This window comes from Apus apus, chromosome 10 (genome assembly GCF_020740795.1).
Source record: "Apus apus isolate bApuApu2 chromosome 10, bApuApu2.pri.cur, whole genome shotgun sequence".
Taxonomy (NCBI): domain Eukaryota; kingdom Metazoa; phylum Chordata; class Aves; order Apodiformes; family Apodidae; genus Apus; species Apus apus.
This window is the reverse complement of record NC_067291.1, coordinates 4,271,667-4,298,282: the sequence shown is the minus strand read 5'-3', so window position 1 is coordinate 4,298,282 and position 26,616 is coordinate 4,271,667. Positions and strand designations below refer to the sequence as shown.

The following is a 26,616-nucleotide window of genomic DNA, read 5'->3' as shown; positions in this document are numbered from 1 at the left end:
GCGGGCGGCTTTTGGTGGCTAAACGAGCAAAGCCGGCTTCAAGTCGCCTTCACCGGCCAGGCGTGGGCTCGCTGCCCTCCCCGGCTCCTCGCCCCCGAGCACCTCCGGCCCCGCCGCCCGCGCCGTGAACCGAGCGGCCGGTCCGGCTCGATGCGCTCGGGGCTCGGGCGAGCGAGCGCTCGGGAGCGGCTGGCGGGGCCTGGCGGGGCTCGGCGCGGCCATGCAGGGCCTGGCGCGGGCGCTGAGGCGGGCGGCGGGGCCCGGGGGGCTCCCGGCGGGGCCCGGGGGGCTCCCGGCGCCGCGGGGACGGGCCGGAGCGCGGCCCTGGGGCTGGGGGCTGGCGCTGGGGCTGGCGCTGGGAGTGAGGGTGCCGGCGGGCTGCGAGGCTGACGGCGGGGAGGAGGCGGCGGGGAAAGCGCTGCCGCCCCCTCGGGGCTTCGGCGCGGCCATCGAGAGGAGCAGGGACCTGCTGCGGAGGATTAAGGTGCTGAGCGAGCGGGGCTGCGGGGGCAGCCGGGGGGGCTCACCCCGTGCCCGGGGCTGTGCGAGCCGGCCCCGTGAGGGGGGCGGCCTTGTGCGCCGGGCCGGTGGGCGCGGCGATCGCGGCGAGAGGCTCCGGTCAAGGCGCTGGGTGGGGGGAACGGTGTGAGGGGCGGTCAGGCCCTGGGGGCACAGGGCACAGGGCTTGGGGCCGCGCTGTGCGGAGCCGTCCCGCGCTGGAGGAGGCGGGGGGAGCCCGGTGCCCTCCCGCCCCCAGCCCGTCCTGTCCCGGCGGGTTCTGCTCGGGCTCCCGCGCAGCCATCACAGATGAACCGGTGAATGTCGCCGTAGCGGAATTACGGAGTGTTTAATTCTTATTCTTCTTCTAAAGCGATCTCCGTGAAGGCTGCCAGGGCTCGGGAAGCTCAGGCCAGGCAGAGTCCGGGGGCGCTGGAGAGCGAGGGGGCCGTGAGGGGCCGTGAGGAGGCGAGGGGAGAGGCGGGGGGGTCCTTCAGTTGTGGTTACTTTGAAAACCTAACTGTGAAGCTGCGTTCAAATTCTGCTCCTCGTAAATGATGCAGTTTGAACGTTGCATACTAACTAATCTTTTGTGTCTGTTCCGTTTTTTTTCTTGCATGTCCTCAAAGCTAGTTTATTTAAGTTATTACATAAATTATTTTATTTAGATTGTTGTTTAGGTGTATTTTTTCCCAGTTGCTAGAATAAATATCTGCTTTTCAGAAGCAGTTTATACCACTTCAGCCCTACGAGTAGTGTTCAACAAAATTTCAACAGCAATGTGATGACAATATGTAGGTGTATTTGTAGGATTGCTTTTGCATTTTTAGGGCTTGGGAAGAGGTATTTTGAACTGTAAAGATCCTTTTTAATGTCTGCTGCCCATTCTTATTTTTTTACAGGATGAAGCAGGAATCCCAGGTATACTAGTTGGAGTTTCTGTCGATGGAAAGGAAGTCTGGTCAGAAGGTTAGTACGTGGGAGTAGCAGTTGAGCACATTGTTGGGAAATGATTAATGTTTTAAAAAATTAACAATTTGGAAACACTGTTCAGGGTGGGATTTCAACCAGTTGATGTCCCACCTCCAGACGGTGGCCAGAAAGAACGGGCCTGGGGAGTATGAAGTGATACTTCCCTTGGTAAATGTAAATAATTTCCAGGAATCAATAATTTTTTTACTTCCTGAGTGTGCTAATATGTCTCAACAGTTACGTTTAACAACCTTTCTTTCATTAATTTGTCAGATCAGTCTTTGAATGTACTCAAGGCATACAGCTGTATGGTAGTATTGTACCTAGGAGGTAAAGAACTGTTCTACCCACAGGAATATACTTAATAGTCAAAGTAATAATGGCTCACATTTGGGGAGCTGTCCTCTGGTTGTGGGCTGAGGTGTAGATTTTTAGTGGGGAGATACTAAGGTTTAACAGGTGTCATCCTTCCAGAAATTGCAAGGGATTTTTCTGGTTGCACGGTTTAGTTTTAAATAGGGTCTGTTAGTACTGCTCATATTGTGTAGACATTTGATGTTTATTTAAAGAAAACCACCAAGCTATGTGTCTGTTTTCAGAAACATTTTCATGATGCCTTTTGGGTTTTTTGGACAGCTTAAATGGTAAAAGTATATGGCAACATATTTCATTAAAGTGTTACAGGATTTGAAAAAAAGCTTGGTAAGTAAGATTGTTGCCAACTTCTGATAGTCTGTTGTTGCATTAACTTTTTTATAGGCTTTAATTTCTCTTTCATCATGACAGAAGTGAGTTGGAGGGCCTCTTGTACCTTTTGTAAGGTCACCTACTAAGAAAATTGTGCTGCAACTTAATGCCAGGTTTTCTCAAATGAGATAGCCTTTTCTGATCTGAAGTTGCCTAGTCATGAAAGCAGAAGAGTTCATAAGGCTTCTGCAGAATCTGTTCCTTGACATGCAGGGAAGTGCCTGAGGGAACTGGTGCCTGGTTTGTGGTTTATCACAGGACTGCCAGATCCAGTAGCAAGCCAGCTCCAACTGGGAGCATAAGCCATGGCAGAGCTTTGTGTGTGACACAGAGAGCAGCACTGCCCTGAATAAGGTAGCCAGGAGGTGGGTACCATTGCTGTAGCAGACTTCTGGCTCAGTGTCTTGTCCTCCTCCCTTTTTCATGGGGGGAAAAGAACAGGTGGAAGCTGCACGTGTTCTGTGACCACGGTACTAAACCTGCTTTCTTGCTAAACTGATGGAAGTCATTTGAGATTTGAAAAGTATTTTCACTGAGGGCTGGAGCATCTGTCTTCACAAGCACTATGCAAGTGCTTGAGTAACAACTTCACATAAAAGAAAGGGACTTGGGCAACTGATGTGTCATCTGTTTTATTTCCTGTATTTCGGTAAGGGTTTCTTTCCTTAGTAGTTCATTATTAGATGACAGTCTGAGACAGACAAACATTAATTGCTTGCAGGCCTTGCTTGTACTGAAAACTCCAACTATGTCAGTACTGCATTTCATTGCTTTTTCTGCTGCAACATCACTTGTACAGTTTCTTCAAACCTAGCTCAGACTGGGCACTAGTATGGGAGCTGGATAATGCCTTAGGAATTCCAGTTCTTCCCACTAGTCTTGTGGGTTGGCTACTTAGGAAAACACTGGTATGGAGACTATTAAGCTGTCTTTTAATTGAAGTCACCCTGAGTGATGATAAAACACAGTGTATAACATCACTGCTTTGTGAAGCTTTACAGCTTAGGTCATTTTTGTGAGTTGTGAGTTACTTCCTTTCTCAATTTGTGTATTGATAAAATAAGAACCTTTACTGTTTAAACTCATTTATTTGAACAATAGAAAGAGTATTTATTATTTTGGTCAGTTATTTTACAGTCTAGATTTTGGTCTCAGAAATGTAAATTTTGGCTTAATCTTCAATCTCATTTGTCAGTAGGTTGGTTTATTAGTCTTAGTCAGTAATTTAGGATGCCATTGGCCAGTAAAATGGGCTTTGGCTAGCTAACTGTGTCTATTGCATTAAATTGGTATTAACTTAATTGAAGCAGGAGCACGGATAGGCCAGTACTTCATGTATCAGTTTAGCCAGAGGAAAAGCCTTTTAAGAAGCCAGTAAAGCTGATTTATTGCAAATACTGAATTCAGCATGTCTCTTTGCAGAATACTTACTGCAGTGTTTTTCTTTTCTTTAAGGTTTGGGTTATGCTGATGTGGAGAATCGTGTGATGTGTAAGCCAGAGACAATCATGCGAATTGCCAGCATTAGCAAGTGTCTTACAATGATGGCTGTTGCTAAACTGTGGGAAGAGGGCAAACTGGATTTAGATGCTCCAGTGCAGAAATATGTCCCTGAATTTCCAGAAAAAGTCTACGAGGGTGAAAAGGTATGTTATTGTTTACTGGTAACACTTCCTTGGATTTTTGTTCCTGTCATTGCACAACCACATGCACAACAGGCGCCTGTGCCTGAACCTTTTTGTGTAAAACACCAAACATCACTTAACAAGTACTGATGTTTGCTGCTCAAAAAAGCAATGCTAGAAATTCAGGTCTTGAGTTTTATATAGAGTGCTTGTATATATTTTAACTGAGTTGAAGACATGATATTCAAAAGAGTTTCTATCTTTGTCTGTTCCTTGTCATGCTGAATTTTGCTTTTCTGGTGATTTAGTGTGCATCTTCAACGAAGAGAGCTCGTGGGTAAATACTTCCCTTTCTGCCTAGGTTGCTATTACTACAAGGCTGTTAGTTTCACACTTGAGTGGGATTCGTCACTATGAAAAAGATATTGCAAAAGTAAGGGAAGAAAAGGAAAAGGCAAACAGATCATTTAAACGAGCTAAACCCTATCAGGATAAGGAACAAAAAGAAGGCCAAGAGACTGTAAAAACTGACAGTGACAAGCCAAGGAAAGAACATGAAGGCGAGGCAAAAAGCTTAAGTTCAAAACCTGGCAGGAGAGACAAGGAATTTGAGCAAGAAGAGTATTATTTGAAGGAAAAATTTGGAAGTGTGATTGAATCACTGAAGATATTTAAAAATGATCCTTTATTCTTTAAACCAGGTGAGTTTCTATTCATTTAGATGAAAATGTGCTCTTCGGGTGAAAAATTTTGTTTCAAATTGTTTTACATGCAGTGAGGATTGTAGAGTCCAGTAAGGAGTGTGGGGGGTTTTGTTCTGTTCTGCTTTCCTCCCTGCCCCCCCCTTTTTTTTTTGGTGCCCCATTGAAAGCTCAACTGGGTTGTTCTGCACAAATCATCTGGTTATGTAATTGTCTTAAAACTGACTGGTCAGGATTTTATCCGTTTAATTTCATATTGGTATCTTTGCCAATCTATTGACTTAAATAATTGTGCTTATATAGATACCTTCTTAATGGTGTATCTGCACCCTAATCCAGCAGGGTAAAAATGTGAGGTAGCCAAGGCTTGAAAGGTAATATAAAAAGTCCCAAATAATGGAGGTGAGAAGAGAAAGTGAGACCTCAGGTAGAAATAAGACTCTTTTTCTCAGGCGTGTTAAGTAATACAGTAAGTGCTATGAAATGTACCAGTTACTGAGTTCATGAATGCTAAGGGAGATTATAATTTTGGTAATAAATTTGTATCTACAAAGTATTTTGTAAGGCTGATACCAGCTTGCTGTATTCATGCTCTGGGACTTCTAGATATGAACCAAAAGCAAAAAAATTCAGTGAGGCAGTAACCCAGAGCTAAAAAAATCTACAGAAAGACCAGAGAATCACAGAATTGTTGAGGTTATTTATTGTTGGAATTATTTAAGTTAATTTTAGACAGGACTTTGTGTAACTTCAGGTGTAAATTCTAAATGAGTTAGGCTAACAGGCAAATGATGTGCATTGCTGATAAAGAATAACTGTCCGTTTAAAGGGAGAGGGGTAGGAAGGAGGAGAATTTAACCACTTACTATATTGGAGAAACCTAGGAACCATTTTAGGTAAGAGATCTCTCTTGGCTGTAGGCAGTTTGGCAACACTTGATATGTAGGTGCTTCATAAAAGGTGTTAGCCAAAGAGTGAGGTTTTTAAAAATGAAGCATTGTCTTGTAAATAAATGATATTGCCATCAATAATAAGCATGATAGTGTTCATTTAATCTTTCATGGTGTTCTAGAACAAAAAGACTAGAGCTAGAAACACTGGTAAAAGTGATCAAGACCTTTGAAAACTTTGAGTGAGTACTGCCCTTGTCTCTCCATCTCTAGGGCATAGACAAACAGGTCACAGCAGGTGAGCATCTTTTAAGAAGTAATTTTATGGTTTGCTTCAGCTTTCCAAATTAAGGCATCATTGTTACAACTGGTATGGTCAGTCTTGTGGAAAGGGTGTTAAATGAAACCTGGCTGTACATGTAGATCCCTGAAAATTGTTTAGCACTGTCCTCAGAGCTGCCAGCACTTAGCAAGCATCTGTGTCTGCTGCAGTGCAGAAGTTCCTAGAGTCCACTATCATAAGCTTGTGAGTCACATCATACTGAAATGGGAGTGGAGGGGGAAGACTTTTAACTGATTATTCATTGCTATATATAGTTTTGTTTGCACATGTGATGACTTGAATTTTATCCTTCAGATTCCATTTAAGAATCATGCAGCTAAATTTTTTTTCCCCTTTTTCATTGTGTTCTTTCAAGGTAGTCAGTTCTTGTATTCGACTTATGGCTTTACTCTCTTAAGTGCTGTTGTGGAGAGAGTTTCAGGACAAAAATTTACAGATTATATGCTAAAAATGTTTCGTGATTTGGATATGCTGTCAACTGTACTAGATGACAATGAAGCAATGATATATAACAGAGCAAGGTAAACAAGGAAAAAACTTTTTTTTTTTCCACAACAATTGTTGCTCTTTCTTTCTTTCTTAAGCCAAATGAAATAAGAATGTGTGGGGTTTTGGGTTTCCTTCAGGATTTTAAATTAAGTTACTTTTGATATTTCAAAGTAGTCATGTAACTGATTTTATGTCAGCATGATGATATTGGTTCTGTAATTAGAATGTGAAATTACAGTATAGCAAATAAGTACTTCCTGTTATAAGAGTATATGGGGGGGGCGAGTGACAGGGATGGCCCTAAAGTTTACATTTTTTTTCTGGGTACAAATAGACAGGTAAGTGTAAGTGGGTTAACTAGGAGATTATGTTAGAATATATAGTTACCTTGTTTTGCTTAATATACTGATTTAAAAGTTCCGTGGAATTGTAATAGTCTCACAGTAGCACAGGGTTCTCAGAAATTAAATTGTAGTATACATTTTAACCAGAATCAGAATTCTTTTTAACATAGGTCATGCTTTACCAATTTATTTATTTTTATTAACTTAAAAAAAAAAAAAAGTCAAACCAGAAACTAACCAAACAAAAAAGCCCTGGACAAATTAATATAGCTGAGTAATCCATTGCAATATATTGGATAAGGGTAGAGTTTCTTGTCTTTTTCTCCAGTCTTATTTTATTGACCTACATGCCTGGGGTCTGAAATTGATTAATTGACTCACCTGTTAAATTGTGGTGCAGGAAAAAAATTCTAACTGAATCACAAAAGCAGGTTGTGGAAGAAGTCTCATGAAAATAAGACTCAAAAAAGTTTGGCTTTTAAAATGCACTTAAAGAATTAAAATGGTGATGAGTGTGTTGAATCCCAGGTTTGTAGTGCTTACATGTAAGTGTGTGTACACACACAAAGCAGTTTGTGGTGGTTTAGGGACAGCTTTACTGATGTATTCTAAGATGCTTCTTGCTGGTATTTATTTTGCCTGCAAATCTTTGGAGGCTCTTCTGACTGCAGATCTGGATGCTAGTGATGTTCTTATGAATTACCAAGCTTGTACAATCAAGTTCTTTTAAATCTATGTTTGTATATTATTAATCCTTTAAGAAACTTCTGTATGGTAGGGATGAAGAAATTGGCACAGATGCTGTTTTGGGGCTCTTTTTACAGGCTAATTATTGTTAAGCAAAACTGAGATACTAGTGTGCTGGCTTTGCTTCCACAGGTAGCTAGTTTGATGCCTCAAACTAGAACATATTGATGTGGTTTGTTTAATGCTTTCACCCACATGAAAATGTTTAAAAATTTGGGTTCTAGATCTTGTAGAGTCAAGCATTTCAGCATCTTCCTTTGCTTCAACCTCTGATTTTGAGTATTATGGCTTTCAAATGTACCCTTACATTTTTCAAGGAAAAGTGCAGATTGGATAGGGAATGTACACCCCTGTACTGTTTGGTAGTAGGGTTGCCTTGCCCCCCAACTCTCCCCCTCTTTTTTTTTTTTTTTTTTACAGTGGTTCTTTTTCACAACTCTCCAATTAGTACATGGATGTCTTGTGGTCTGAAGGTCAAAGATTGAAATTAATCAGACTACACAGTCATTCAGCATTCCTTTTCATATGTTGTATGAAATGAATCCAGTCATGATCAGACTGTTTCATTCAAAAGCATAATTCAGTCTGCATTCCTGTTGTGTTGTCACTGATAGTTCATTCTGCAGTTCTGGTTGGTAGTTTCTAATTTCTATTTTAATAACAGCTTTTGCAAGTCTCTTTCATGCTTCTCATCTTTCTTGGTAGTTCTAGAACATTCAGTTGTTGTAATATATGGCAACTCTGGTGGTGCAGTGGGGGGAAATCAGTCTTAAATGGAAATTACTGCCTCAGAGCAGTCACCTAAGACAACAGTGACATTTCAGCTCAGTGTCTGATACTCATGGGGTAGTTGTAGGATTCCTATTTCTTCAAACACTTTAAATCTACTAGAGGGGTTTGAGAAAAATCCTGTGCTGGCTTATATATAGATTTCTGTCACATCTCTTATTTGTATATTGTCTCTACTTTTCACTATATCCCACGAGGAAGTAGAAGGATTAGTACTTTTATTGAAACTAAGCTTCTAACCTAAGAACTCACCCTAATTTTTGTTTTTACATTTGAATTTCTTGTTGATTTTTCTGCAAGAAATATATTTACAAAAAATACTTATTTTTAAAACTCCTGAAGTTTCATGGCAGCAAGTTAATACGTGCTCTGTTTGCTCTCTTAACATAGGGCAGCTTAAAATAGCTGTGCATAGTATCTGAGAATGACAAGTTCCATTTTCTTGAATTCTAGGTGTTATGTTTACAACAAAAAGGGACGGCTGGTAAATGCACCGTATGTGGACAACTCTTACAAATGGGCTGGTGGTGGCTTTCTGTCGTCAGTAGGTGACCTTCTTAAATTTGGAAATGCCTTGTTATACAGCTACCAAGTTGGACAGTTCAAAGACACTAACAGCAAACTCCTTCCTGGGTACCTCAAACCAGGCACAGTCGCAATGATGTGGACCCCGGTGCCAAAAACAGAAGTGTCGTGGGATAGGGATGGTAAATATGCAATGGCTTGGGCTGTAGTAGAGAAAAAACAGCAATGTGGCTGTTGCAGGAAGCAGAGACACTATGCATCTCACACGGGTGGTGCCGTGGGGGCAAGTAGTGTCCTCCTCATTCTTCCTGAAGAGCTGGACTCCGAAGCTATAGATACCGGGCTAGTGGCACCACCTAGAGGAGTCATTGTTAGTATTATCTGTAATATGCAATCTGTTTCACTCAACAGCACTGCCTTAAAGATTGCAAGGGAATTTGATAAACAGAAGTGGGCACAATATATAGATTAAAAAAAGATGACACAAGTAACTGAACTCGCTGTACTGAAACACAACAAATAAACGGAGAAGGGGGTAACTGGGCTTCGAGATCACTAAGAATATGTGAGGAAAAAGCATAAAAAATTCATTTAATTAACTTCTGTGAGTGGTGCTAAATTTATGTGTAACTGAAATTAATCTCTCAGGGAAGCTCCTAACTTAAAGAAAAGGAAAATATAAGTAGAGATTTACTTCTTATAGTACCTGTATAAGTTAGCATTATATTAGCAGGTGTTTTCCTCATCTAGTCAAGCACTTGACCAAGATTTAAAAAACTAGCATTGGTTTATTGCACTGAGAAATACAGCAACAAATTACCTACCTTAAATGTTAAACCTTTGAAAAATTTCACATCTTTATTTGAGCATGTGAAGATATGTAGTATGTTATTTTCACAGTTCCAGTTGGCCAAAACAGTTCAGTATTTAAAGAAAAATGGTTTTACTTGTGTTTTTTTATATTTTCACACAGCGCTTTTCTTACTTGCTGAGAAAGCAAAAAAAACCCCAACAAAACGCAAATCTTGAAGCTACCTCCAGAATGTAGATTATGCCAGAAGTAAGCTTTTGTCAGAGCTGTGGATTGTTAACAATTAAAAAAGAATGAAGCTTAGAGTAATGTAAGTGAAAATCTCTTGTTATTTAGATGTCCTCCCTTCCGTTTTTCTTGGACACAGTGAATGTGTGAGACTAGTTTACTGTGAAATAAGGGTATTATCCACATTTGTGCCCCAATAGCACAACATGGTGAGCTGTCAAACTGTCTCGTTGTTTTTGACTGATACCCATGCCAACTTTCCAAACCAGAAATTGCACTTTATCATGTAATGTAGAGATGTCTTTAGATACAGGAACAAGAAGTTGTGATAGAGTTCCAAAGAAAGTTCACTATAGAAATACCATAACATAGGAATATGTTTAGTTTTATATATTCCATAGTGGTATGGAAGATATCCATGATCTCCAAAATGTACCGCCACCCCAGTTCCCTTGCAGTTACATCAGACAGTATTTCCAGGCTGAGACAAAACAAAATATCCTTCAGGAAAGGTTTGAATACTTCCACATCCCTGCACTGTTTAGCAGCTCTGCTTCTCTGAAGTTAAGGAGCAAGATGTCTTGGAGAACAGCTAGCAGAAGATTGCTTTACCTGCCTCTTTCCCAAGTTAGTGCTTTTAGTGTTAATAGTTATTTGCCTGGTCAAACAACATACTGTCATCTCTGTTCCCAGTATGCCTGTGATAACATTTATTACCTAAGGCTGACAAACCAAGAAATTTAACATTTTGAGGTATCAGTGTTGTTACCTACATTTTTAATTGGATGTAGTAGGACTGGTTTAGTACTCTTCATAATTATAGTCATTCGTGTGCCTTAAACCAGTAAAAGCTTACACCTCAACTATTTGCTTGGGTTTTCTGGCCCACTCACTGAAACTTCACTTTTTTATTAATTAATAACGGGTTGTCTTTATCTCCAGGTTATCAAATCTGTAGAGACAACAGAGAGACCCTTTCTGAACAAACCAATTTGGTCAGGCAATAAATTATCTACTCTTCCACTCAAGTCTCTGATACTGTCCCAACAGTTCCAACACAGAAGTACTGGAGCTGATAATCTTCTTCAACAGCAACTCTTTTTTTTTTTTCCAGTCTTGAGCACCAACTAGCTGGGTAAACATGCAGCAGCAGAAGTAATTGCCCATTTTACACAGGGAAAAAGAGTAAGTTAGTTCTGACTTGTTTTTATGTTGGAGAATATATGAGTAGAAATAGACCAAATGCAATGTGTTAAATGCAGAAAATCTGAAAAGCAACAGTTATTTTAGGATTTAGAACATGTTTTCTTGTATGATGGTTTTGCAAATGGCATTTCTTGTTCTTGAAAACCATTCTGCATCCTTGAGAGAAAACAAGTTTCACTCCCTGACTGCTGTTTGGGTTTAGACAAAATTATGAATGTAGGTGTAGGTTCACCTGCCTGCATATGACATATATGTCTGCATATGACCAAACATTAATAAATTAAATATTTGAAGCATATCTGAAAATGAATAATGGTCAGAAGTGTCTAAGGCATTTCTAACACCAAGAAATTAATGACAGTGTCTCACTCCCCTAACAGAACACATTTAGCACCAATTTATTACATGCATACCTTGTGTTCTTTATAATGGGTCTCCTGTAACTTAATGCTTTTAAAAACAGCCTCTGCAGTCACATGTATAGTATTGGAGATACTATGATGTCTAAATTTCATCTTCCAGTACCTGGAACAAAATGGGTCACTGACTTTTTCTGATTTGGTACTTACTTAATCATGAGTTCTGATCTTTTAGGGTGGAGGAAGAGAAGGCAGAGATACAGGAGACTAGGAATCAGTCTGGCCTTAGCACAGGGATTTGAGGTTACAAGTGCTACTTTGATCTATGTTCTGAAACCAGTTATTTGGTGGAGTGGCATGAAGTGTGGGAAACTGATCAGTTAAGGGCAGCTTTCATAATAAACTTGCTCTTGCTCTTAGATTGACCTTTATTGTGAAAACACAGTATGGGACTAACATAAACTGTACTTTTCTTAAAAGGCATGTATACTAAATTGGTGCATCTATTTCTGTACCAAACACCTACTTTTTGCATCTGGTAATTATAAGAATTCACTGCTTGAATTAACTGAAATAAAACTTATCTTGTAAATGTAACAAACTATAATACCAGGTTTTGGTTGTTGTGTTTTGTTTCTGTTTTTGTGGGGTTTTTTTATTAGAAATGTACAAGTTTTAAAAGTCCTAAAAAGAATACAGGAATTCCTAACAATAATCAGCTCACCAAGACACCTGATAGTTTGAAAGAGTTGTTAATACATAACTGGAGATATTATTTAGTAAAAAAAACCAAACATGTAAGACTTTGGATGTTTTCTCATGGTTTTAAAAAATCCACTTTAACAGACTCTTAGGAAGAGATGGCTTTTGGAAACTAACTAAAAAACTGTTTCTCTGTTGCAAGAAGATAAATTACTTAATGCCAGTATTTAATACAGAAAATATGGATGGCTTTGCTGTATTGGGTTTTTTTTTAATGACTAGATGCCATTCACAGCTGTTACTGTAGTTTGCTGACTTACTGTTGCTTATCTACCACCTGCCTTCTCTACAAGGAATGCTTTCAGTGTTTTGCAAGAGACCCCTTTTCTTTTTTGGTATAGAAATCTCAGTATAGAATACCACATGCAGTTTCAAGACGAGAATAGAGGGAGGGAAAAACCAGGCACTCCAGAAAACCAGCTGAACCTAAGTGAGTAACTTTTTATTTTTATCACCACATTACTCAACACTGTAAAGGGACTAAGGCAATGTTGAAAGCAAATAATCAATTTTAAATCCATCTAGCCTTTGCAACCCTTGCAGTTAGGGCAGCTGCAGTAATAAAGTATACAAAATGCATTCTTGCAGCAGCTTCTGACATTACACTGCTGTAGTTGATGATTAACAAGGGAAGGATGCAGCAAGTCTAAGGTTTTTGTATTAAATTACACCACCCAATTTAACGATTCACATTAAAAGTAAACTTATAAAAATAGAGCTCCATTGTCTGCAAACTTGCAGGAAAAACTTGCACTTCAAATCATTTGTTGAAGAGATTCCAGCTCATTAGTCACCAGTAGCATGTAATTTTTACAAAATCAATAATTATATTGTATTAATATGCATTTTTAAACTGGTAAGGCTTTCTCAGGAACACAGATCCAAAACCACATGCTGAAGTGTTCAGTGTTGCTTTCTTCTAAATGAACAGCCTGTAAAGAAATCAGATGAGTACAGATCATGAACAGTCCTTAAATTGTTAGAATGCCATGAAAAACTGTCCACCCAACTTAAGTAGGGGAATTCATGCAATAAATTTAAATTTCATGTACCACAAAGGGTGAAGATTTAGCACCAGAATTGTTGTATAACTCAGCTGTTCAGATACCCCAGGCAGTGGGTTGCATTTCAAGATACTGGTGCTACACCAGTTATCTGTACATAATTATCAGCAGCTGCTTGTGTCCTTATAATTTATACAAAACAAATTGTGTCATAAGCCAGGGAACTGCCTTACAGTACTACTGTTTAAAAGCAGACAGGTGGCAGTGGCACAGAATCCCTTTAGCCTGGCACAAGTACCCTACTCCTTTAATGGTGCTTTTTAACACTTTAATCTTAGCTCAGAATTAAATAGGCTGCATTTATTACAGATAGGCTAAAGGAAAGAACAAGTCAAAGCACCTAAGATCACGTGTGTTTGAGCACAGTGTAGCTACTTGGCTGCATCTCTGGATAGCCATTTAAAAACAAGAATCTGAAAAAAAAGCCCTGCAATTCAGGACCCATGAACAATGTTTTTACCAGCCAACTCTAAGCAATTTGCAAAATAAGCACTCCGGTATCAGTTTTCAAAATCAAAACTAAAATGTGTACAGGCTATAAATGCATTTATATAAGTGGAATATTTAGGCTGCTAAACCTTGCCCCTTACCTTCTGTGAGCCTGGCTTTCCCCCCAGTAGGCTGGCAGAGGACAGTTGAGCATCCTACACACAGAACTACTGTCTGGGCATGGCTGAATACAGTGGTGATCTTGTAGCATCCTGGAAAACAGCATTATTGAACTTTCCATTGACTATTTCTGGCATGATTTTTTTTATTGTATGTGTAATTGAATCAGATACTCTAAATACACTTGCCAGAAATGGATCTAAATTTAATTACACAGCATACCAAGTGAAACAAAGCAAAACATTGTTACTGTGGTCTGAAGTAATGGCTTTTACTAATATGCATATGAAATCAAGTCAGTTAACTGAAACTGTTACAGCTCCCCATGTGAAAACGAATACAGCCAGATGTCTGACAAGCCCCAGTTTGCTTCCTGAACGTCTCCTACAAAAAGGTCGAGGAGTTCTAGATTAGCCTTTTCTGCTAAATTGAACAACTCACCCAGCTAGAGAAATATTTAACTTGTAATAGTAGAACACTGATGTTGACGAAGCCTGGCAAGCTCTCAATATAAACACTGCAGTTCAACTCTGTGTTTGCTTTCTGTTTAATATTGGTACACCTAAAGCATGTGCTTGTTTGCATTCTGCAAAGTTAGCATCATATTTAAACAAGAAGACTTGCACGGAATAACTTAATTAATTCCAGATATAAGAAGAGGCATCAGCAACACTGCCTACATCTCCTAAATTCTGTGATTAAGACAGAAGGAAATCGTGCTCATACATGGCTAATACAAAGGGGTTTTCACCATTTTTTCCTGAAAGAATTTTTAAATAGCCAAGAGGAAATTTTGGAGGAAAACTTGTAAAGGGCTTAATCTAGACGTGGATATAGAACAACTTTCAGCATGTGTGGAACAGAAAGCAAAAATAGTGTGTTTTGTGAGAAGGTCCTCAGAAAACTCTCTGACCAGAGAGCTGGTTGATAGAACTATTAGACAGAATAACAGATTTCTGCTTTGTTTAAATCACATGTAGTAACTACACAAATATTTGCAAATAACTGCTACCAGCTAAAATTTTAACCATAGCAAGTGTTTTCTGCCTATGAATATGAACTTCCACATGGAGGAATTTTTAACTTTGTGGACTTTGCAGGAAATGGAACCCAATCCATTTTAGTCACTAGATACCAACTTCAACAACACAAGATGCATAAGACCTCTGGTATTTTCAGTGCCTTGTGCTTAGGACTCTCATTACTGAAGCTCTCCTGCTTCGCTCTACATATCCCTCAAACTCAGTAACTAATTAATCCCACGATAATGAAGAAAGCCAGTGACCTGCAGGCCTATGTTGACATTAACTGTGCCTTAGTATATGCATGCAGGTACACACTGGTTTGAAGAAACTTTTAAAAAGAAGTGGCTTAGCCTTCAACCACGTCTTTTTTAAAAGTAACACCACTTCACTGCCAAACAATTTTAATTAATTTACCTCACTTCCAGATGGAAAGCAATGTCTCAGAGCTGCTTAGAAATCTCAGCTACTAAGAAAGAATAATAGGAAACCCTGAATACAGCAACAGTTCCCTGCTGCTAGTCAGGATGATCACTACTGGAAGTAAGTCCATGCATTTTCTTACTGCTATCATATCATACTGTGGTAGTTCCCAGGAGATTAAGTTGCCACACTGGACAGTTTCTGTGCCTTGGTATGTGTGTAGCTACACTGATCAAAGCTGTTCACTGGTAGAAGATACTCCTGTAATTGTGCTAGCAAATCCCATATTTTAGTTTATAAAACAGATAAGTTGATTATACAGGTATTTTTGAGCCCAGGTAATGAAAATCTGTGAAAAGCAGACCCAGCAACATCTTAAATACAGCCCGTGTATATGTGAGCTAGATGTCTGCTGGCTGCTCAGCAGCAAGATGGGAAAAAGGCAGTTGTATTTGTTTTACTTTCTACATAAAGTCCCAGCATGCCTGTGTATATCCTTGTGGAAAGCTTTTCTGGTTGCTCTTCCAGAAACAACCCGCTTCCAAAGCTGGTCTTCTATGTAAAACTCGTGCCATGGATGCTTTAAAGCATCCCCATTTAATCTCATTTCTTAAACATGCAGATCTGGGGGGTTATTTTGTCCCTACTTGTCTGGATTTCATAAAGGAAAAAAGAACAACAACCAATCTCTTGCCAGACCTGCAGAAAACAAAGCTGATTCTTTTAATTAACTTTTGAAAAATTTTGAAAACAGTTTTATTGTTAAAAAACAACCCAAAGTATACAGACTTGATTTTTTTTTTTCCTCTACAGAAGAGATAAAACATATTTAGATTTTAAATAAATAAATAAATCAGACCTTTTATGAAGATGAACTGAATGCAAAGTTAGTTTTGTTCCTTCTGTAGGAGACACGTTTGAAATATTTACCTGGACACTTTACATCCATAAAGTAGGAGTTCGGGCTCTGCACAAGACGTTTCTTCTTGTGCTTCCTTCTCTCCTCCTCCAAGGAGGGGTGCAGGAGGTCTCTGGCCAGCTGGGTGGGACGAGAGGGGCAGAAGGCCGGTCAGGCAGGGCCGCGGTGCCGGAGCAGCCTCGCCCCCCGGGCTGAGCGACAAACGGGACCGCTCCCGGGCCCTCGCAGCCGCTCCCGGCGGCTCCCGGTGCGGCGGCAGGGGCGACAGCCTGGCCGAGCGCCGCGGCCCGGGAGGCAGCCGGGCCGCCCGTCCCCGCGGGCAGCGGCCGAGGCACCGGCAGGTCCTTCAGGTGCGCCCGCTGCCCCGTCCCGCTGCCCGCTGCCCCGTCCCGCCGTGCCCGCCCCGTCCCGCTGCCCCCTGCCCCGTCCCGCTGCCCCCTGCCCTCTCCCGCTGCCCCGTCCCGCGGGCGGGGGCCAGCCGGGAGCGGCCCCCCGGGTACGGGCTGCTGGCCCGGCCCGTGCCCCGCGGGAAGGCCCGCCGGGCGCTGGCAGCACCTCACCGGCATGTCTGGGCTCGCCACGCCAGCTGCGGCCCCGCACGGCCCGGCCCGCCCCGGCCCGCCCGCTTCCGCTGCGTCGCGGGGCCCGCGGCTCCGGGCTCACAGGAGGCAGGTCCTGACAGGGACGCGGGCTGTGCTGCTTGCGAACGGGCTGTCGCGTCACCTCCCCGCACGGCACTGGATTGGTTTCCCTGTAATGGATCAGGAAATGAGCGCAGGGGGGTTGGGCCGGTCGGTGGAACTGCCCGCAGAGGATGCGTGAGCAGCTCCCGGCGCCTCCCGCAGTTGCCGGGACAAAGTGGCACTCGGAGGGCAAACCGGCCCGAGGCCGCGGTGAGGGCCGTGGCGTGAGCGTGTCGGGCAGTGCTCGGGCACTGGTGCTCAACAGCTGGTTCAGCACTGAGACGGGGCAGTCTAATTACCGTGACAGTTCTCTCTTCAAAACTGCTCATTTTTCCCTCTTAACGGATACACGACACAGGTATTTTCAGGTAATAAATGGAATCTGGAAGTCCCACCTACTTTTATAATAGACGCTGACTAAATTGTCACTCATATGTTGTTTCACACGAAGTGATACATTGTGTGAAGTTGTACCTGTGTGCATATTCTTTTGCAGTTTCCCACCCTGATCAAATAGAAACATGCAGAAGAATTTCTTAGTTATTGTTTATGTGTTCAAACTGAGTCAGAGAACCTATGGGTAATACAAATAGTGTAGACAGTGGGAATGAAAAAAAAAAGTTTTATTTTTAGTAAGAGTTTGAGTGTGGTTTGTTTTTTTTTTCCATAAGTCAATAAAAATAATGACAAATATAAACTGTCAAGACTTGGATTTAATTTAATCAAGGCTGGAACACTTAAAAGTGTAATTCACTAGAAGTCCAGTAAGTGGCACAAATAGACCTTAAAGAAACTGCATATTTTGAAAAGTCTTCCAAAACCTACAACGGGCAGTGTGTTGAGCCACATCCTTTTTGAAGAGAGAACCGATGCATTTAGCAAATACAATTTTTAAAGTTTGCCATGAGCACAAGTTTTATAGAGGTGTATCTTCCTGACAACAATATTCTCAAAGCTGGGTGGCCTCTCCAGTGCTGACAGTGTGCAAAACTTGCAAAATACTTTCTTCCTGCCCCAAAACCCTGCATTTGTCTGCAAGAATAGATCCATGTGTGGTAGTGCTTCAAGTCACAGTGTTGGTTTTCCTCTTCTGGCCGTCACAACCATTGTCTTGTAACATATAAGGCCACCTTAGCATTTTTTCCGTATGTGCTGGAGTATTTTGGAAGCATTTCTTGTTAAATCCTGGGGAATGCAGTATGAAAGGCTGTGACTCATACTTTCCCCTGCATGCTCTCCTGTGAAGCTAGGAACATAAACCAGTTATCAGTGCCATCAGTTCATGAGTCTTAGCTGTTACTTCTACGTTTCAGTCTCTTTCAAATGTATGTTATGTATCTGGAAGCAGAAGGGAAAGAGGAAAAATATATTAAGCCTGTTGATTCAGAATCTGAAGGAGAATTACGTTTTTCATTTAAGAAAATGCCTTCACAATGTGTAAATGTATAAAGCACCACCAAAACCCCAGAACTACTGAGGTGCCACCCTCCTTCACCTCTTCCTCCCAGCTTTCCCTTTTTAAAAGTCCTTCCTCTGCAGGGAGCCTCTGGTGGTTGAACAAGACTTTAGAGTCCAGTTTACATTAAAAATTGGTTTCTGTGGAAGGAGGGGCACACAGGATGATCTGAAAACAGGATGTGTTTGGGCACATTCCTCTGTTTGGTTCTCTATTTTGGTTTTGCTTGGAGATGCATTTCCTTTTCATAACTGCTTGTAGTTCAGTGACCTGCTGAATGAGTCAGTTCTAATGCATTACCTTCAGTCTTGTGATTGGATTTTTTTTTTTGAGGTATACCCTTTAGAAAACAGAAATGCAGCCATGAGTTTAAGTTGTGAGTTACCAAGGAGGGAAATGCAATCTGTACCACAGTGGTGTGGCCTGTAGAGACAGATGAAGATTCAGGTCTTAGAGAATGACTTCTCCTTTTTTAGCTTTCTCCCAGCAACAAGGACTTAGATCTCAGTTTAGATAAAAGAACAAGAAACATTATCTATTTGCTAGAATGGTAACAGAAAATCTCCTTAGCTGATCTGAAGATGTTTAAAACCAACATCATGACAGTGTGTGTGGGGGGGTTTCTGTGTTGCTAGTGGCAGTCTCTTGCTGTTCAGAGGCTGACTCTGTGCCTCTGATGACATGCATGTGGTGGCCTGCTCCTGGGCTGGTGAGCCAGTGAGCACTCCCTTCTCTAGAATACTAGAATGTGGATGGGTGTCTCTGAAGTACTATCATTACACCATACACCAACCAGCTCTAAGCTGCACTCAAAATAAGTAGGTTCAGCTCAAGGGGTACGTTTGATCTGGAATGCCTGTGGTTTGGCCTGTACTGCAGAATTAAGTATTATAATTGTAATCAATTACAAATTAGTGGTGTAAACCATGGCATCTAGTCATTTAACTTAAATATGCTTAGTATAGTTTAGATTGGCATTGGAATTTGAAGAAGGTCCACTTTTCACACTACCATAATAGCAAACCTGGAAATTAATGGAACTGATGAGTCTTACAGTGCTTTTCCTTTCTGGAATTGAATGGTATATACTATAAGGATTTTTTTTCCAATGAAGACTTGATTTAACCAATTCTATATAAAGTTATGCAACATATACATATGGAAAATTCATACATTTAGATCACTAGAGAAAAGGAGAGTACTGTTCTTTGTAAAGACCAAATAAAATTAAACCTATGCATTGACCTTAAAACTAGGACTTAAAAGCAGAACATACTGACACGTCCAATGCAGTAAGACAGTGCAGAATGAGCACAGAAGTAATGAGCACAGAAGTATCTACCTGCAGGGAAATATGTATTTGCTGGAACTGGGGAATAAGTGAAATGTTTTTAAAGGTGTGTCACATGATGGTCATCAAACAGTAATAAATTGCTGAGGCATCTGCCAAGACCAGAGCTGTTAAAAATAAAAAAATATTATCATATTAGATAGCAGAGTCCAAAAGTTAAGGAGCAAAGCTCATGTTAATGATTTGTGGTTAGGTGGCATTCAAGGCAAGACTGCCTCATAAGATTATCTTTTGTAGGACTTGGATCTGTGGATTCCAATTAGTGCCAAAACAACAGGATTCTGGTTCTACCAACATGTTTTAAATTCTTGTTTTTTTAGAAAACTTGTACTTAAAACAATTAAGATGTAGAATTTCCTACAATTTTGTATGCATTGAACAGATTCAAGACAGATTTTCACACAGTTCTCTTTTTATTTAACCACCCTCAACTTTGAACTGAGGGGGTAAAAAAGCCAGAAGTAGAGATGTCTATAATTTGAAAAAGTAAAAGTGAGAGTGGTAAGGAAGTAGCAATGTAGCAATTTTGTTTTAATTGAAAATGTAGGTGTTGGTAAACCAGTCAAAAGTATTTGCTGGGTTTTTTAATGTGTATGTGAAGATTCTTGAATGTATTGCATGTGAGTGGAGGGAGTAATTGCATTTTGCTGTTCATATTAGTGCCTTTTTTAAACTGAGTGCTTTAGCAGATGCACTTTACATACACCTCAGTGACCAGTGGAGTTCGGCTGCATCTTGGTTGGGACTCAACATCTGTTTATTGGATAAGCTTCAGCTGTGATATCCAGGCAAAACTGTTAGGCCAGTCATTTAGGGGTTGGAAAGGGTTTTCAAATGTTGTTTTTTGGAAATGTACAAATCAGCACCACACTGCAACAGTGCTATCCACTTTTAGATAGTGGCAAAAGGCAAACCACCTCAAACATTTTCTGTTTCCTCCATGTTCAGTATTCCCCTCAGTGGTTCCCCCATGTCAGAAAAAAAAAAAAAAAAAGAGAAACGTTTAATTGTAATTAATCTATTTTACTGTAATGCTATATTGAAGATGTTGCCTTTTCCAATTTAGTGCAAAAACAAAGACTGGGCTTCAAGGAGTTTTCACAGAACAGGTATAGTCATGGCTTGGTTATTGAGCCTGAACAACTTCGATAGTACTGATCAAAGTTTTACTAACATATTGCAAGGTACACAAATGTACAATTACAGTTTTTCCGTGTTCTAGAAAATAAAAGAATGTAACTCTTAGTTTTTATATCTTGTTTTTTAAGTTCCTGGTTAAGTAAACATGTGTCCCTTGAATCTGGCAAACTGGCACTTTTCCAAATCAGAACAGAATGCAGTATTGCAAAGCACCAGTGTAATTAAAGAGGGAAGTAATTTGCATTATTCTTCTATAAAACTACCCTTGAGTAACAGATGGCAATCTCAAACTCCAGAGACATATGGAAGCCTATTTGTTCCATAAAACTCAAGAGTGAATATTAACCCCAAAATTACTTACTTCAATGCTGAAACATGATTGTGTTGTAATCCTCAGTGTGGCTGTAATTACAGTACATAGCGACTCCTGTCTCTGAAAATGCAGATACGGGGAAATGTTTTGAAGATTGTTTTTTTGTTTGCAGTTTCCTATAATCTGATTAATCATGGTAGTGCCAGGTTGCTGTTACAACTGATAAACTTAAATCTTGTCATAAGCATTGTAACAACCCATCCTAACATCCAGACAGCTCAACTGCTAATTATACAGTACAAATATGAACCAAGCAGCCATGTTTCCAAATTCCACCCTGAACTGGGCAAAGGTCTCCAAGCATGTGAAAAAAAAAAAAAAGGATGAGCAATTCCACCCATCCCTGTTTTCCTGCCTTGATTCTATCAGATCATATCCTGGTCACCCAAAGGTCTCAATTAAACAAGCAATCAAAGTTTTACTTGAATCACAATGTAGCATTTATGATATTAGATTTTGTTACACTTAACTGGAAGTTAGATGAGCATTCATTTTACATCAGATCTGTCACTGGGTTTTTGATGGTGTGTTATCACAAGCGTGTATTAGCCAGGAACACCACCAAACCAAGACCCTTAACGGGGAAGGTTTGGAATAGTTAATAACTAGGAGCAGAATAGCTTTTGCTTTTTCAGAAAAGTTTGGGGAAAGCCACTCCTTTTCCTTTGTTTTCCAGAGAGGGAAGTGAGAACTGCTGTAGTGGTTTACAGTGTTAAGAGATTTCTGTGTGTAGCTTGTCTGAAGGCCACCGGTTTTAAATTAAATTAAAGCAATAGCTCTTTGCTGTCATTTCAAGTGTTTCAGTAATGCTATTTGTTTTTACACTGCCTGTGAGGAACAGAGCACAGTGAATACATAATGAGGCTATCTCACACCAAGAGATAATTATCAGTGGAAAAAGGTAGGGAAAAACGTTTATCTGGAAGAGCCATATGTTGCTCCAGAACACCCAGTTTTAGCTTTCCTTTAGACTGGGTGAATTTATTTTTTTCCCTGTTGTATGAACAACAGTTTCTTCCTTACTTGACGCTCCCGAAGCGCCCCGTGGGGCTGCGAGGCCAGGCGGGCGCTGCCATCCCTCCCGTGCGCACCGGCGATGCGATGCGATGCCGTTGCGTTCGGGCTCTGTGACCGGGTGAAGACGTTACTCGGAGGACAAATCTAGCTATTTTTCCGGAGAGCTTTTCGCCCAGTTCCTTGTCGAATGGGGCCACCTGGATGCTCGGCGGCGGCAGTTCTCCAGTGCCATTAAATTCCGGATGCGCGTGTGTCTGTGCGGGGTGGTTTGCGCGCCCCCGGCCCCGCACAGCGCCCCGGCCCCGCTCCCGGCCGGGCCAGGACTGCGTCTCCCGTCGGGCCGCGGGCGCTTCCGGCGCTCCGTGCCCTGAGTGGCCGCCGGGCGGGGCGGGCGGCGAAGCCTCGTCCTTCCCTCCCGCCCTCCCTGCCGGGCTCCCGCGGTCGCCCCCTCCTGCTGCGGCGGCGAGCACGAGCCGAGGCGGAGGGAAGATGGCGAAGACCTACGACTATCTGTTCAAGCTGCTGCTGATCGGGGACTCGGGCGTGGGCAAGACCTGCCTGCTCTTCCGCTTCAGCGAGGACGCCTTCAACACCACCTTCATCTCCACCATCGGTGAGAGGCCGCGTTCGGCCGCCGCCATCCCGGGGGCCAGCGGGGTCCTGCCCGGGGCCCTCCCGCCGGGAGAGAAGCCGCCGGGGGGCTGGGAGGGACGGCGGCCGCCGCCCGTCTCGCCTCCCCGGGCTGGGCCCGCACCGGGCAGCCTGTGCGTGGCCGCCGGGCGGGAGCGGGCGGGCGGGCTCCCGGCCGCCGTGACGGGCCCGGTGCGGGGGGAGCGGGAGCCCGGCCCCGCGCTCGGGAGCGCCGCTGCCGCCGGCCCCGGGGGGCGGTGGGGACCCGCCCGGGGTCCCGGTGCAGGCAGGCAGGCAGCGCGGGGAAGGGTCTGTCCCGCTTCGGGGGCCCGAAAGGCGGATGGGGAGGGCGGCGAAGCGGTCCCCGGGCGGGCCCGGCGCCTCCCGCAGCCCGGCGGCAGCAACAGTTGTGCGGGGCCGGGCTGCGCAGCCCGCGGGCCGCTCGGGGCTGGGCAGCGGTGCGGGCCGTGGCGTGGGCAGCAGCCGGCCCGCGGCACCGGCTGAGTGACGGCGTGATCCTTCTGTCGGTTTTTGTGGCTCTTTCGTTACTGGTTGTTCCACGCTTGGCTGTTGAGAGCGTGGCGGGGGCACGGGCTGCCGGAGCCCGCTGTGGCGCACGCCGAGCTGCGCAGCGACGGGCACGGAGCCGCTCTCGGCAGGTTGTTTAACTCTCTCTTCTTTTCTCACCTCTCCTACCTGTGTGTGTGTGTACTCACATACGTGTGCCTCATGGTGTTGAGGTTTGGGGTAGTTCCGTTCGAGCTCCTTGGCTAGAAGCTCCTTCGTGCTAGACAGAGGAACCTCTTGGACAGAAGTTGTGTTCAGCTGTAAATTCTGTGGCGACAAGGGGGTTCTGAAGCTCCTGATGACAGCGAGATGTGATCTATCAGGCTGCTGTGGCATAGATTTCCATAAGGTTTCGCCAGTCTTAAAATACTGTTCTGCTGAACTAAACGTAAGGAGGAATTTCACCTTCTTCACTGAGATACTGCTCAATTGAAAACTCAGCCTGACAGGAGTTGGGATTTATGGTTAGCTACTCATTGTTGGGGTCACCTTTAACATAAAATGAACTGTGCTGGTTTTGGGATGAGGGAGTAGACTGCATTTTTCAGGTTGTTAATATTTAGGAGGGCAAAACTTACTCTAGCTTTGAATAATAACACTAAGAGAAGGAGTAGACTCTATGGGAAGGAAATAGATTTAAAGATGAGGTGGAGTAATGTGAGACTTGCTTTATGTTAGCCAAATGCCATATCCCCTTCAGACATTTTTATTGTGCTGAACTTGGTGCCCAGGGAAGTGACAGATTTTTATTTCAGCAGATGTGATTGACTAAATGAGCTATGGCTGGCATTTCTAGCATTTTAAGAACAGATTTTCTGCATTTCAAAAAAATATTGCTGAAGAATTAAAATGGCACACTCCTCTCTCTGCAGCCATTTTCAAATTGTTGTATCAGTAACACCAGGTAGTAAAGGCCTGAGTAGAACTTTACCTGAAAAGGTATTTTTCTGTATCTGTGACAGAATAAAAGGCTTAATAAACATTAAGAAAACGGTATAGTTGTGTTTTTTGAGAACAAAGCCTACATTGGTACTGCTCTAAATATAAAATAGCTAATATCAATGGATGTATCTGTCTTCTAGCCATTTTCTTGATGTTTCTTGAACTCCTTAGCCCCTTGATATTTCTTTTTCTGCCTGTTTCACTTTGAAGTCTTGAGGATTGTGAATATGATGCTGTTTTTTCTTACCTTATTCAGTAAATGAAGAATTTGCTCTTATTTAATTCCTTTATATTTGCATTCGCAAGGGTCTTACTGACACCACTATTCAACTTGAAAAAGTTATTACTAATTGAGGCATACCTGTGATTCCATAGGTCATATTTGTGATTTCACAGATTCATTTTCCTTCTTACACTTTGTTTCCTCCAGTCCCTTTTTTTTTTTAGCAGAGGGCCTACAAAGAGGGAAGTTGACACTGCAGGAAATAGTGAAAATGTTCATAAAGTGCTGACGTATGCTTAAATTAAAATCTTTTATTTTTTTTTCTCCAGTTTTCCTCATGTGTTGCTTGACTTTTAGGTCAATTACGTAGATTGAATCTGTTTGTCTGTAAGACACACTCTGGGAGCGTGTGCTGGCTGCTCAGTACTAGTCAGTTTTACAGTCATAACCAACACGGCTGATGAGCTCAGGGGCATTCCAGTTTGTAACCATTCTGCTTTTTTCTTGGAAAGTGAAGCATAGGCAGCCGTGGTGTGGAGGCGAATGCAGGGATGCAGTGCTTTTCCCAAACTTCCCCCCTGCCAGCTGAAGTTTTAAATCTCCTGATTAGCATTCCTAAAGTACACTGGGTCTTCCTGAAGTTGAAGCTTCCAGGCTGTTCTGTTTATATGTTCTCCAAAAAGTGGATTTTGCAGTATGATGGTTCTTATTGTTACACTCTGTTCAGTTCACAATGGCTTTTAATTAGGACACAGGATTTGATGTGCCCTTAGTGCTGCCCTAGTTCTCTGGTCTGTCTCTCTCCTGACAAGATCTGAGTTGGTTTAACTGTAGGAGTCTGAGAAGGTATGTGCTTGAGATGTGTTGGTGGTAAAATTTTATTGTTTAATCTTATGTATGTAAATGCTACTTGTGAATGAGTCATTTAGGGGTTTTTCCTAACTACATGGAGTTAAACTTTTAACTGTTTCAACTTTTTTTTCTTAGATTCTACATCCAGAGATTGGATGCCATAATGAATATCACCCCAAATCTTGTCTAAGTACCAAATATCTTTTTTGTTATTTCCTGCTCCTGTTGTTGTTTAGTAGTTTAACTGGAGTTAAACCACAACACTTCAGTTACCAGAGCAGTGAAGAAGAAAGGAAGGGGGTATGGAAATACTGCTTTATTAGTGAATACTTGTTTTGCTGACCCTCAATATTCATTATTATACAAGTGAGTCAGTAATGAATTGTAGTTACTTCCTACTTTGCAGATTCCCTTCTTTTCTGCTGTCATGCAAAATATTCCTGTAAGGCTACATTGTGGTAGATTCCTTGGAGGTTTGCAAATGCTCATTTAACTTTTCTCCTCAAGACCTTGGTCATGCTATAATTGATGATACTGACTCGGGCAGTAAGGTCTTCCAGCCTGGTGTTCTGTGGCCAACAGTTGCATAACAAGTAGGATAAAAGGGCAGTGCATGTAGATTTATAATCCATCAGACATCTTGAATTCTTTTTATGGCAGCTCTTGGCTCAAGAGTCTTCCTGTCTTTGTCTTCACTACCTGGCATAACTCACACCTTCAGTAAATGTTGCTATCCATTATGTGATACCATAAGTGAACCAGCAGTCTTTTTCGCAGATGATCCTTTTGGTTATTCTTAGTGATGTGTTGGTTTTTTTCAGTCTGTGAAAGCACAGGTTGGCCTTCAGCAACTTTCAATTTTTTATATAGGGCTCTGTAGCTCCGTTTGGAAAATCTCTGAAAGGGTTGAGAAGTCCTCATGCTGCTGTGGCTCCTAGTGAGGGTCAGCTTTTCACTGTCAACATGGGATAAAACTTTTTTTACAACGGGAATGTGTTATGTTGTTTGGTTTGCTTCCTGAGTGGAAACTTCTGCTTTTGCACAGTTCTACATGAAAAGTAAAATGCAGTTCGGTCAGCTCCTTTTCTCACTTCAACAGCTCCTAAAGCAAAGCTTACCTTGGAGCATCTCATGTGCATTTTTCTAGTTGTTTGTGTGGTGCGCAAGGAGAAGAACCATTAATTTAGCAGTCTCTAAGTATCTTAACTTGCTGTTCAAGTAGTGCAGTCTGGTAAAACTGGATTTGGTTTTATCATACCATGTTCTTTGCATTCCTTTCAACTTTTTCTTTACACTGATTTCTATGAGA

The 26,616-nt window shown here is 42.0% G+C and overlaps 3 protein-coding genes and 1 long non-coding RNA gene across 6 annotated transcripts in view; 2 read left to right on the top strand and 2 right to left on the bottom strand.

Annotated features, from left to right (window-relative positions):
* Positions 1 to 220: 220 nt before the first annotated feature.
* On the top strand, positions 221 to 11,881 carry LACTB (lactamase beta). 2 transcript variants are annotated; one of them, XR_007890483.1, is made up of 7 exons: positions 221 to 484; positions 1,401 to 1,467; positions 3,673 to 3,863; positions 4,204 to 4,543; positions 6,132 to 6,297; positions 8,599 to 9,791; positions 10,652 to 11,881. XR_007890483.1 is itself a non-coding variant. In XM_051628908.1 (6 exons), the coding sequence occupies exons 1-6, from the start codon at positions 221 to 223 to the stop codon at positions 9,140 to 9,142; spliced, it is 1,572 nt and encodes a 523-aa protein (XP_051484868.1). In that variant the 3' UTR covers positions 9,143 to 11,881. The 2 variants fall into 2 exon arrangements, 1 of the variants encoding a protein (XP_051484868.1); XM_051628908.1 differs by having other exon boundaries at positions 8,599 to 11,881.
* A 492-nt stretch (positions 11,882 to 12,373) lies between these two features.
* Positions 12,374 to 26,616, top strand: part of RAB8B (RAB8B, member RAS oncogene family) — a 36,465-nt gene continuing 22,222 nt past the window's right edge. Inside the window, exons 1-2 of one of the 2 annotated variants that reach the window (XM_051628910.1) lie at positions 12,374 to 12,466; positions 15,160 to 15,274. In XM_051628910.1, coding sequence (XP_051484870.1) covers positions 15,259 to 15,274 — 16 coding nt within the window. In that variant the 5' untranslated portion in view covers positions 12,374 to 12,466; positions 15,160 to 15,258. Of the gene's footprint in view, positions 12,467 to 15,159; positions 15,275 to 22,507; positions 22,707 to 26,616 lie in introns of those variants that run through there. The other variant, XM_051628909.1, reaches the window with a different exon arrangement.
* On the bottom strand, positions 12,458 to 16,815 carry RPS27L (ribosomal protein S27 like). Its single transcript, XM_051628911.1, has 4 exons — positions 16,634 to 16,815; positions 16,085 to 16,193; positions 13,691 to 13,801; positions 12,458 to 12,968 (listed from the first exon to the last, which is right to left on the bottom strand). The coding sequence occupies exons 1-4, from the start codon at positions 16,637 to 16,639 to the stop codon at positions 12,940 to 12,942; spliced, it is 255 nt and encodes an 84-aa protein (XP_051484871.1). The 5' UTR covers positions 16,640 to 16,815; the 3' UTR covers positions 12,458 to 12,939.
* On the bottom strand, positions 17,376 to 22,419 carry LOC127388927 (uncharacterized). Its single transcript, XR_007890484.1, has 3 exons — positions 22,100 to 22,419; positions 21,065 to 21,136; positions 17,376 to 18,094 (listed from the first exon to the last, which is right to left on the bottom strand). It is a non-coding gene; the product is annotated as an uncharacterized LOC127388927 (long non-coding RNA).